The 12,163-nt window shown below is 57.4% G+C and overlaps 1 protein-coding gene across 3 annotated transcripts in view; it reads left to right on the top strand.

Annotated features, from left to right (window-relative positions):
* Positions 1 to 1,744: 1,744 nt before the first annotated feature.
* NUDCD3 (NudC domain containing 3) overlaps positions 1,745 to 12,163 on the top strand; it is a 99,513-nt gene continuing 89,094 nt past the window's right edge. For 2 of the 3 annotated variants that reach the window (XM_051853060.2, XM_051853059.2), the window contains exons 1-2: positions 1,745 to 2,277; positions 7,897 to 8,222. In XM_051853060.2, the coding sequence (XP_051709020.2) occupies positions 2,086 to 2,277; positions 7,897 to 8,222 (518 nt within the window). In that variant the 5' untranslated portion in view covers positions 1,745 to 2,085. Of the gene's footprint in view, positions 2,278 to 2,570; positions 2,591 to 7,896; positions 8,223 to 12,163 lie in introns of those variants that run through there. The other variant, XM_051853061.2, reaches the window with a different exon arrangement.

Genomic DNA, 12,163 nt, shown 5'->3' with positions numbered 1-12,163 from the left:
GCTCCCGGGCGAGGTTCCACGGCCCCAACAGAGCAACAGAGCAGGGGCTGGGCAAGTCGCCGCATAACCCCCCATAAAGCACAAGATCCTTGGTGTCTTCCACAGACGAATGGCATAAATGGGTCCTAAATCAAGGGGGATTTAGAAGCAGTGGTCTAGGCAGTGAGTTTTGTTAGGCAGGAAGTTAGGTATGAGCTTGTGTGTGTGTGACAAAGGCCTCCGGAGAAGACTTCTACGTCCAGCATATGCATCTACATCTCAAAGTTATCCCGATAATGCTTCAGGGGCAGCCCAGTGTTCGCATCCTGCCCTGCCCCCTTCTACCTGATAACCTGCCAGGTGGGGGTCCCCGCCCCTTCTGCCTGACAAATCTTCCACAACCTCCCAGGTGCAGCCCAGTATCTGCATTTCAAACACCCTGCTCTGATCCCCATTCTCTAGGGGGTCCTGCTCACCCTTCCTCTGAACCCAGGACGGCACCAGCTAGGCTTCCTCCTGTCTGATACCTTCAGGGGAAAACCCAGATAGGAGTTTCTTAATATTTACAGCCATAAAATCCTTTGTTTCAGGAGGAAATGTGAGAAGACAGAGACCCATCTCCTTAAAAACCCCGCCTAAATGTAGACCGGGCACTCTCTCTCAGGTCCTGTCTGGAGAGGTGCCCATCGGTTCTTGCGGATGTCCCTACCCTAATAAACTTTGCTATTTTACCTCCCACTACTCTCTGTCTCACGCCCGAATTCTTTCTTGTGCGAAGACAAGAACCCTGCCATTTCTACGGTAACAGTTTCACTTGGTTTTCTTCTTCTTTTTAAAATTAATTAATTTATTTGAAAGGCAGAGTTCCAGAGAGGCAGAGGGAGGGAGGGAGGGAGGGAGGGAGAGAGAGAGAGACAGAGACAGAGAGAGAGGTCTTCCATCACTGGTTCACTCCCCAGTTGGCCGCAACGGCCAGAGCTGCACCCATCTGAAGCCAGGAGCCAGGAGCTTCTTCTGGGTCTCCCACGTGGGTGCAGGGGCCCAAGGACTTGGGCCTTCTACTGCTGCCCCAGGCCACAGCAGAGCTGCATGGGAAGTGGAGCAGCATGTGGGACGCTCGCACTGCAGACGGAGACTGCACCCGCTCCGCCACAGCGCCCGCCCTCGCCTGGTTTTCACTTGCACACACAGCGTCCTCGCGCAGCACGAGGCCGCGTTCCCTTTTCGTGCAGGTAACATCATTCGCATCCCTTGGAAAAGAAACCCCGGCTGGATCGTCTTGTGGGCGCCAGCAGCCTAACGACAGGGCGGCGTGTTCTCCAGCTCCCACTCCCTGAAAACCTGTGACCCAGCTCGAACGCACGCTCAGCCATCTCGCTGGATGTCTCCACACCTCTTGGATCTGCGTTCACTGCACATTTTTGTGAGTATCGTGTTTTCCGTTTTTAAGATACGCTTCGACAGACACGGGTGTATTTACGACGGATATGCGCATTAGCGTTCATCGTCGTCATTATTATTGTCTGACCAGTCCAGGCTGCTGGACCCCCACGCACCCGTGTTTTTCACACGACTGCACACTGGACTCCCTGCATGTGCGTGGACACACACGCTCGGCGTTTCTCTGCTTCTCAAGCTCCCCCACAGAAACCCACACAAACCACACGCACGCATTTGCCCTCGTTAAGAGCAGGGTCGCACGCTCCCAACAGCGGCTGGGGACACCCGGAGGGACGAGGCTTCCCGCACCACGTGACCAAACTCCCGCGATCACGTGACGCTGCCCTCGCCACGGCTCTTCCGCCCGCTTCAGACATGGCCGCCAGCCGGCCCTCGCACGGCTGCCACGGGCTTTCCTGCGCGTAGCAGCTTTGTCTGGTCCCAGACCCGGCTCTTTCGGAGAGCGCTGTCCTAGGAAAAGCGCGGCGGGATCTTCGGGACGTGGCGAGTGGGGGCCGCTCGGGGTCGCGGGGCAGATCGAGGGCGGACCGGAAGTTCCGCGGGTGAGCTGTCCGGGGGAGCGGTTGGGCGCGCGCCGGAAGTGGCGGTCGGCGGTCCGCGGGACCCGCGGTGTGCGCGTCCCTGGGTGGCGACAGCGACGGCGACATGGAGCCCGGGGCTGCGGAGCTGTACGACCAGGCCCTGCTGGGCATCCTGCAGCACGTGGGGAACGTGCAGGACTTCCTGCGCGTGCTGTTTGGCTTCCTCTACCGCAAGACTGACTTCTACCGCCTGCTGCGCCAGCCGTCGGACCGCATGGGCTTCCCGCCGGGGGCGGCGCAGGCCCTGGTGCTGCAGGTGAGGCGGCCACAGGTGTGGGCCGCGCCTCCCTCCCGTGGGCGCGGCTGCGCGGTGGGAGGGGCGGGAGCCGCGGGCGGGGCGGGGCGGGGCGGGGGTCGGGTGGTGGGGGGCGCCCCGCTGGCCGGGGGGTACCTGCGCGCTCGCCGGCCCAGGGCGGCCCTGGAGGGGCGGTTAGGGTCGCCTCCGGACTCGGGGTGCACGCCTCCCAGGCTGGGCTGGTCGCGAGTTGGGAGCGACCCGGCGAAGTTGGCACTTGCAGTAAGCGTGTACCGAGCGTGGTCCGCACCCGGCCGCCACGGGCGCGGCGAAGGTGGGCTTCAGGGGGCTCTGCAAGGCCGGCTGTGGGCCGGAACCAGCTGGGAGGGAAGAAAGAGAAATGGGGGCTGAGGGCTGGGCGCCTGGCGCGCCGCGTGAGGCCCGCATCCCGCATCACAGCCCTGGGGCTCGAGTCCCGGCCGTGTTGTCCACTCTGCCTTCGTGCTGTGGGCAGCCGTGCTCGCCGGGTACTCGGACCCTGCCACCCAGGTGCGAGACTGGATGGCGACCAGCCCCCCCTGGTCTTGGCCTGGCCCAGCTCTGGCTGTTGCCGGCGCTTGGGGGGCGGAGCAGTGGATGGCAAATCCCTATCTCTCTCTCTCTCCCTCTCTCTCTCTCCCTCCCTCCCTCCCTCCCTAACTTTGAAATGATCAGTAAACAAATTGACGATGGAGAGAAACCGAGGCTTTGTGGGCGAGGTGGGACTGGGTGAGGCTGGGGGTGAGTGCTGGCGCAGCGCTGAGCCTGTGTGTGGGAAGCTGGGAGGCAGACGTGCTGTCGGTGACCCCTGGCGCGGTGCTGTCCGAGTCGCTGTGCCAGGTGCCCCAGCCTCTCAGGTGCTGCTTCCCTCGGATCCGGCAGGAAGGAGCTTGCGGCTTAGAGCGTGTGAGGAGTGTGTGGTTGTGGCCCGCGCAGCGCAGGCCATTCCGCATCCTTACCCGTGGCCTGGTGCCGTGGCAGCCACCAGGAGCTGGCACAGCGGCTGCCGGGAGGACCGGGTGACAGTGTCGTGGTGGTCTCGCAGCTGGTCTTCCCAGGGCTCCCGTGGGATAGGTAAGGGTGAATTTGGTGCACCAGTTAAGCAGAGTTAAGCGCTCTGGCCAAGAACACACAGAGCTGGAACTGAACACTCTGCACTGTCGGGTGGCCGTTCCGCAGTGGGATGGCAGTAGCTTGCAGAGAGGTGTGGAGGAGGAAGGAACGTGAGTCTGCTGGGTCCGTGTTTCCACCGTGGAGTGTCACTCTAACTCTGCACGCCGGCAGAGGGTGGTCTTGATCCTTGGATCGGGGATGGATGCGTCCGTTTATCTGGTGACTATTGACGAAGCACCGAGTCTGGCCTGACACGCTCACTCAGTAGATTTGTCGGCCAGTGAGTGTCGTGGGGGCGCGGCAGCAGGGACCCAGGCAGGGGAGGGAAGAGTCGGGGGATCCGCAGTTGGAGGGACGAGTCTCCCCGTCTTTGTTCCAATATCTGGCTCCTGTGGGAGATAAGAATTCAAGACAGAGGCGAGGTTATTTAAAGGGAGAGAGTGAGTATACATTCAGGTATGAGTGTGGCGGCCCCTTGTCGAGAGGTGCTCACGAGGAGAGAGCGCGCGCGTGAGAAGGCTGGAAAAGGCCGCCCCACGTCCCGTGACCCCTTTTATGGGGTGGGATGGCCCCCTAAGTGAGTGTGCCCGTGTGCAGTGGGTGTGCTGTGGTGTGTGAGGGCGGGGAAGCCCCCTAAGTGAGTGTGCCCGTGTGCAGTGGGTGTGCTGTGGTGTGTGAGGGCGGGGAAGGCCCCTAAGTGAGTGTGCCCGTGTGCAGTGGGTGTGCTGTGGTGTGTGAGGGCGGGGAAGCCCCCTAAGTGAGTGTGCCCGTGTGCAGTGGGTGTGCTGTGGTGTGTGAGGGCGGGGATGGCCCCCTAAGTGAGTGTGCCCGTGTGCAGTGGGTGTGCTGTGGTGTGTGAGGGCGGGGAAGGCCCTAAGTGAGTGTGCCCGTGTGCAGTGGGTGTGCTGTGGTGTGTGAGGGCGGGGAAGGCCCCTAAGTGAGTGTGCCCGTGTGCAGTGGGTGTGCTGTGGTGTGTGAGGGCGGGGAAGGCCCCTAAGTGAGTGTGCCCGTGTGCAGTGGGTGTGCTGTGGTGTGTGAGGGCGGGGAAGGCCCCTAAGTGAGTGTGCCCGTGTGCAGTGGGTGTGCTGTGGTGTGTGAGGGCGGGGAAGGCCCCTAAGTGAGTGTGCCCGTGTGGCGTGGGTGCGCTGTGGTGTGTGAGGCCAGCCAGGGTTTCGTGGCAGGCGTCTCACGTGGGGTCTTCTGTATAGGAGGCCTGGGTGCATCATGGGGACGTGAGTACGCGGGGTTGGTGTGTGAGCTGCGGGGCTGGAGACAGAAATTGTAGACTACTTTCCAGCTCATTTAATCCTGACTCGCTGCCTGTTCTGGGCCCCATATCAATAATGATAATGTGGGCCTCTGCTGTGGCACAGTGGGTTCAAGCCACCACCTGCAGCGCCAGCATCTCTTATGGGCGCCGGTTCAAGTCCCTGCTGCTCCTCTTCTGATCCAGCTCCCTGCTGTGGCCTGGGAAAGCAGTGGAAGATGGCTCCATCCCTGGGGCTCTGCACCCACGTGGGAGACCTGGAGGAAGCTCCTGGCTCCTGGCTTCAGATCAGCTCAGCTCTGTCTGTTGGGGTCATTTGGGGAGCGAACCAGTGGATGGAAGACTTCTCTATCTGGCTCTACCTCTTTCTCTAACTTTTTCAAATATATAAAATAATTCTTTAAAAAAACAATGGTAATGCATTACCTGGCCTGTCACCAGGGTGTACCGGGGGGGGGAGGGGTGTAGTTGCAGGTAAGTGGAGTTTGAGGTTGTGCAAAGAAGGCTGGGCCTGGGGGTTATTGAGCTGCGGAACTGAGTCTTTCAGGAGGTGGGTCACTGGAGTGGCCAGAGGTGAAGGACATCTTGGGGGTGGTTCCAGGGACGGGCCGTGTCCCAGAGGCCAGCAGATGGCGGAGGGGCGGCCTGCTTTCTGGAAGAGGTTCTGAGCCATCAGCCTCGCTCGCTGTCCCCTGGCTGCTTTGGTTGAGAAGGTCTGGGTGACTCCTGGCCACCTGCTCTTGTCTCCACTCCTGGCCACTTGCTCTTGTCTCCACAGAAGCCCGCTCGGCACGACCCTCGTAAAGGCCCTGTCACTGTTGCCAGGGGTCTTGTTGGGCGGTGGAGCCTTAAGACGCGCAGGCTGGGACCCGCTGCAGCCCAGCGCCGTCTCCTGACCCGACCCCTGCTCGTCCGCCTTTTAGGAGCTTTCTCTTCTCTGCCCTTGACTCCATGGCGGAAGACTCCGTCGCCGGGTCCCCCGCCGGTGCTGAGTGCCGGAACAGGAGGAGAGGCTCTGGGTGGGTGTGCCGGCCGCCCCGTCCTGGAGCTCTGACGTGTCCTGCTGGCCTGGGGAGTGGACCGTGGGCGAGTGCGAGCCCTTGGCCGCGGTGAGGTCTGTGTCTGTAAGTTAGCGGTGTTTGGAGGAGGAGGTGGTTCAGGAAGACGTGCCGTGCACTGCAGTTGATGACTACGTGAGAAGCACTGCGTGGAAGTCCCGCACCTGCGGGTCAGGGAGCCGGCCGGTCCTGTTGCTCAGGTGACGCACTGGGACATCTTGGGACAGTCCCTGCAGCTCCTGTCATCTGAGAGGTTGCTTGGAGGTCACACATGAACTGCGACTCTAGAGTGAGCATGAGAAGGTGTGGCTGTAGCAGGCCCTGGTGTCATGGAAGAGCTTTTGGGTGGCGCCGGTGGGCAGGCGCGCGGGGCAGGGCCACGGGCATCAGGTCTCGGGTGTAGGAGAGGGGCCTTGGTGGCTTGCTTTCGTGGTGTTGGGAAGATCTGGGTGCTAGGGGCAGGGTGGCCGTGAACGCACACAGGAAGTGCACTGAGGACTCAGGCTCTGCTCGTGGGGCTGGGCCTGCTGCTGTCTGGCTTGCTTTCCCGTGCCTGCGCGGCCTGTCACTGGTCGGTGCCCCTTTCTCCTGGAGAGTCCCTTCAGTCCCTGAGCCTTGGTTCCTTTCCTCGTCTGTGGAGTGTCGACGCTGTCTTCCTCACAAGATTTTGGGAGGGTTTGCGAGTCGCTAGGAGCTTGGGCGTGGTTCTGTGCTGGCGCTCTATGGCAGGCCCTGCTCCTGGGGTGGGACCCCGCCCACTTCCCAGGTCCGTGTCCGGATCCTTCCTTCCAGTGGGGTTGGAGCTTGGCGTCCCCGCTGGTTCCCCATGGGAGACCTGTCTTCTTGCACAGGGTCCCCTCCCTTCCTTCCCTCTCCCTGGATTTTCTCCCTGGGAAGTGCTCATCTCCTCCCGCAGTCTGACAGGGCATCAGCGCTCTCTTAGGGCTGGGTGGGGGTCTGTCTGGTGGCACTTTGCTACCTTGCTGTTGTGACTGGGACCCAGAAAAGGGTAAGGGCTTGGCTACACACCAGGATTCTCAGGGTTTTTTTTTTTTTTTTTTTTTTTGACAGGCAGAGTTTGACAGTGAGAGAGAAAGTCAGAGAGAAAGGTCTTCCTTCCGTTGGTTCACTCCCCAAATGGCCGCCGTGGCTGGCGCGCTGTGCCGATCCGAAGCCAGGAGCCAGGTGCTTCTCCTGGTCTCCCATGGGGTGCAGGGTCCAAGGACTTGGGCCATCCTCCACTGCACTCCCGGGCCACAGCAGAGAGCTGGCCTGGAAGAGGGGCAACTGGGAAAGAATCTGGCGCCCCGACCAGGACTAGAACCCAGTGTACCGGCGCCGCAGGTGGAGGATTAGCCTAGTGAGCCATGGCGCCGGCCAAGGATTCTCAGTTCTTAGGCGGCAGGAACTGTCACTGGATTTTTTCTTTGCGTCCCTTGTGTGTAGGCACCCGATGGATGGTGGCTAAATGCCTGCGCTGTGTCTCCTTGGGGCAGAGAGGGTGGCGACATGTCAGTAGATCGGGTTGCATTTTGTCTATTGAGTTCAAGCATGTTTTTGTGCCTTTTTTTTTTTTAAAGATTTATTTATTTATTAGAAAGGCAGAGTTACAGAGAGAGAGAAGCAGGCAGAAAGAGATCTCCCATCTGCGGGGTCACTCCCCGAATAGCCACAATGGCTTGAGCTGGGCCAGTCCAGTCAGGAGCCAGGAGCTTCTTCTGGGTCTCCCATGCAGGTGCAGGGGCTTGAGTACTTGGGCCATCTTCTACTGCTTTCTCAGACCATTAGCAGGGAGCTGGATCGGAAGTGGAGCAACTAGGGTCTAGCCTGCGCCCATATGGGATGCCGGCATTGCAGGTGGTGGCTTTACCTGCTATGCCCAGTTGTGCCTTCCCGACTCGTAGTTCAGCGCAGTGCGTCGTGCAGTGTGAACAAGCTTGCCTTGGCTTGTCAGCTTTCAGTTTTGTGGATTTTGGAGCCCCCTGTTAACGACCATGTTCCCGTCGTCTTTTGGTGAAGTTACAGAGTGTTTTGGTGTTGCCAGTGAGAAACATTTTTGATCCCTGCCCTTGCATTCGCTGCCTAGAGGGTGCTGCCACGTTTCTGCAGAGTTTCCAGTCTGTGCTGAGCACGGCTGACGACTGCCTGGCTGCTTGGTTTTAGGTATTCAAGACCTTTGACCACATGGCCCGTCAGGATGATGAGAAGAGGAGGAAGGAACTTGAAGAGAAGATCAGAAGAAAGGAAGAAGAGGAGGCCAAGGCCGTGGCAGCCACTGCAGCTGAGAAGGAGCCGGTCCCCATCCCGGTCCAGGAAGTAGAGGTCGACGCCACCCCAGAGCTGGGCGAGCCACAAGAGGTGGAGAAAGCTCCGCCTCCAGGCCCGCAGGGGCCGGGGCAGGAGGTGGCCGGTGGCCCGGAGGAGGAGAGAGCTCCTGTAGCCGCTTCGGATGCTGCTCAAGTCCCTGCGGAGCCTCCAGCCAGCTCCAGGTATGTCTTTGTTTTTTCCTTTTTCTTAAAGATTTATTTATTTGAAAGGAACAGTTGACAGAAGAGAGAAAGAGAAGAAGAGAGATCTTCCATCAGCTGGTTCACTCCCCACTTGGCTGTAACGGCTGGAGCTGGGCCAGTTTGAAGCCAGGAGCTTCTACGTGGGTGCAGGGGCCCAAGGACTGTCTTCTCCGATCTCCCAGGTGCATTAGCGGGGAGCTGGATCAGAAGTAGAGCAGCTGGGACTCACACTGCACCTGCTGGGGCTGCCGGTGCTGCGAGCGGCAGCTTTGTCCGCTGTGCTGCAGCGCGGCTCCCAGGCAGGACTTCCTGCTCCGCAGCTTCCTTCGTGTGGACATCTGGTGGTCAGTGTTGGCACCACCTCCGTGCTTGGTCAGTGTTGATTGATGTCGTGATGTGTGCAGACTGCATGGTAAGCCTTCGGTTGCACAGGGTGGGTGCTCAGTGGCCTGAGTCCTCTTCATTATCTTCCCTGGAAAGGTGAGGTGACACCCGTCCACAGTCATAGACCCACGAGAGCACCTGGCTGCCCCCAGGCCTTCACTTGAACTCTGTGAGGCTTAGCCTTAGTGACTCAATTCTGGTTCTTGGTGTGTCTGTGCTGCTGGCCTGTGGGCCCACAGTGCCCGAGGTGTGGTGTCTGCCTGCAGGGGCGGCCTAAGGAAGGGCCCGGATGCGCATCCTGGCTCTGCCGCTTCCTGAGAGCAGGTGTTGGGTAGGTGGACCAAGGTGGTGGGGGAGGATGGTCTTGCACGTGGGGCTCTGAGGGGAGGAGCTGAGTTAGGCTTGGAGTCTGGAAGTAGAGGCGGAGGCAAGAGAGCTGATGTGTCCTAGAGAGCTGATATGTTCTAGCTGGAAGAGCTAACTTGCCGTATTTTTTTTTTTTTTTTTTTAAGATTTATTTATTTATTTGAGAGGCAGAGTTAGAGAAAGGTCTTCATCCTCTGGTCCACTCCCCAAATGGCCTCAATGGCCAAGGCTGGGCCAGGCTGAAGCCAGGAGCCAGGAGCTTCTTCCAGATCTCCCACACGGTGGCAGGGGCCCAAGCACTTGGCCCATCTTCCACTGCTTTCCCAGGCTCATGAGCAGGGAGCTGGATCAGAAGTGGAGCAGCCAGGGCTTGAACTGGCACCTGTATGGGATGCCGACACTGCAGGCAGTGGCTTAACCCATTGTGTCACAGCACTGGCTTCAAAGAACTTTCTTTAATGTTTCTTGTGTATATGTGCTGCTCATGAATTCATTCAGCTTTCATTTGAAAATGCCTTTATTCCATCTTTACTTCTGGGGATATTTTTGCTGGACATAGAAATTCAGATTGACTTTTTTTTCTCCCACCGTTGTAAAGCATGCGTTCCAGTGTGTTCTGGCCTGCATGGTTTCCGAGGAGGAATGAGTTGGAGTTCCTTGTCTCCTGCACAAGTGGCACATCCTATGTCCCCCACCTTTCAGAGTGCTTTTCAGATAATCTGTGTATCCGTTTTAGCAATTTGATAATGATTTATTCTGGTGTGGTTTTCTTTTCATATTCATTTAAACAGAGAGACAGAGACAGAGCTCTCCAGTCTGCTAGTTCATTCCCCAGATGCTCACAACAGCCAGGCTGAAGCCGGGAGTCTGAACTTAGTCCACGTCTCCCATGTGGGTGGCAGGGATCCGCGAACATGAGCTGTCACCTGCTGCCTCCCAGAGTGTGCATTAGCAGGAAGCTGGATTGGAGGTGGAGGAGAACTTGAACCTGGCACTCCCGTGTGGGATGCGGGAGTCCCAGGCCAGCTGCCCTTAGTAGTTTCCTTGTGTTGAGCCTGCTTGAGACTTTTGAACTTATTCTGGGCTCCCTCCCACCCTGCCTGTGTCTCTTTCCTCCTTGTGCTTCATTTGAAGTCGTTTCCTCTGTTTCTTGGAGGTGTGGTCTATTTGTTGGAAATGCTTTTTTTCCTTTAGTGTCTAATCTTGAGTTAAACTCAGTAAATTTTTGTTGCTGATGTTTTATTTCTCAGCTTTGCAAGTTCCCTCTGATTTCTTTTTTATAGCTTTGAATTCTCTCCTTACTGTTTCCTTTAAATCCTGTGAGGTATTCATAATAATTGGAGTCTTTACCTGCTCTTTCTGTTGCTGTTGTTCTTGGTTGCTGATTTTTGAGTCACATTTTCCTGCTTTTTTCATGTCTGGCAGTTTTTTTGTTTTGTTTTGTTTTGTGTGTGTGTGTGTGTGTGTTTTTTTTTTTTTTTTTTTGACAGGCAGAGTTAGAGAGAGAGAGAAAGGTCTTCCTTTTCCGTTGGTTCACCCCCAAATGGCTGCCATGGCCAGCATGCTGCACTGGTCCGAAGCCAGGAGCCAGGTGCTTCTTCCTGGTCTCCCATGCGGGTGCAGGACCCAAGCACTTGGGCCATCCTCCACTGCACTCCCGGGCCACAGCAGAGAGCTTGCCTGGAAGAGGAGAAACCGGGACAGAACCAGCACCCCGACCAGGACTAGAACCCAGAGTGCCGGTGCTGCAGGCGGAGGATTAGTCTAGTGAGCCGTGGCGCTGGCATGTCTGGCAATTTTTGATTGGATGCTAGACATGGACGTTTTTTAATTTCTGGATTATGTTTTCTTTCTCTCAAGGTGCTGTGCTTTGCTCTTCAGGCAGTTCATTTATTTGCAGATCAGCCTGAGCGTGTTGTTAAGCTTACTTAAGGTGTCTCTAGGGTTAGCATAGCCCTCTTTCTAATATGTGGCTTTTTTGGGGTATCTCCTGAATGTTCCAGTTGCCATTCTGATTGATGGAAACTTGAACCCTCCCAGCCTTTGTGAGCGCCAGGGATCGTCCAGGCCAGCTGCCCAGGGCTTTCCCTCTTGCCTTGTGGAGTCACACTTGGCATGTGTGCGTTTAGTGTTCAGCCAAAGACTCAAGGGGGCTCTGCAGTCTTCTGGAGTTTTCTTTTCTTTCTTTCTTTTTTTTAACTGCATAGCTCATCTTATTTTCCTTATTTTTTTATTTAAAGATTTATTATTTGAGAGGCAGAGTTACAGAGAGTGAGAGGTCTTCCATCCGCTGGTTCACTCCCTAGATGGCCGCAACGGCTGGAGCTATGCTGGTCTGAAGCCAGGAGCCGGGAGCCTCCTCCAGGTCTCCCACACAGGTGCAGGGGCCCAAGGACTTGGGCCATCTTTCACTGTTTTCCCAGGCCATAGCAGAGAACTGGGTCAGAAGTGGAGCAGCCGGGACTCAAATCTCTGCACCCACATGGGATGCTGGCAACCACAGGTGGTGGCTTTACCCACTCTACCACAATGCCGGCCCCCAGAGATCTTCTATTTGCTGGTTTACTCCCAAGGCTGAAACCAGGAGCCTGGAACCCCATCTGGATCTCCCACATGGGTGTCAGGGCCCATGCGCTTGGGCCATCTTCCGCTGCTTTTCCAAGAGCACGAGCAGGCAGCTGGATCGGAAGTGCAGCTGAGACTTGAACTGGGACCCATATGGGATGCCAGCACTGCACGTGGTGACCTAACACTGCTACCATGCCGGCCTCCTTATTTTTCTTATTTTTAAATGTTCTTGTTTTTAATTTATTTGAGAGACAGAGGCAGTTGGATAAACAGAGAGAATGAGCTCCTATCTGCTGCTACACTCTCCATGTGCCTGCAGTAAATAAGGCTGGAACCAGGGAGCCAGGAGTACAATCCATGGGGGTCGCAGGAACCCAGTTATTTACAGCCCTGCTGCCTCCCAGGGTCTGCACTGGCTGGAGCGAGAATCAAGCCAGAGCCAGGAGTCAGACTCGGGTGTTAGCGTGTGGATGTGGGTGTCTTCACTGCCAGGCTCAACACCTGCCTGCTGCCTTCGCCAGTCGTCTCTCCGTACAGTCGTCTCTCTGTACAGTCGTCTCTCCGTACAGTCGTCTCTCTGTACAGCAGTCCAACAGGAGCAT

Source organism: Oryctolagus cuniculus, chromosome 16, assembly GCF_964237555.1.
Source record: "Oryctolagus cuniculus chromosome 16, mOryCun1.1, whole genome shotgun sequence".
Taxonomy (NCBI): Eukaryota; Metazoa; Chordata; class Mammalia; order Lagomorpha; family Leporidae; genus Oryctolagus; species Oryctolagus cuniculus.
This window is presented reverse-complemented; position numbering and strand designations above follow the sequence as displayed.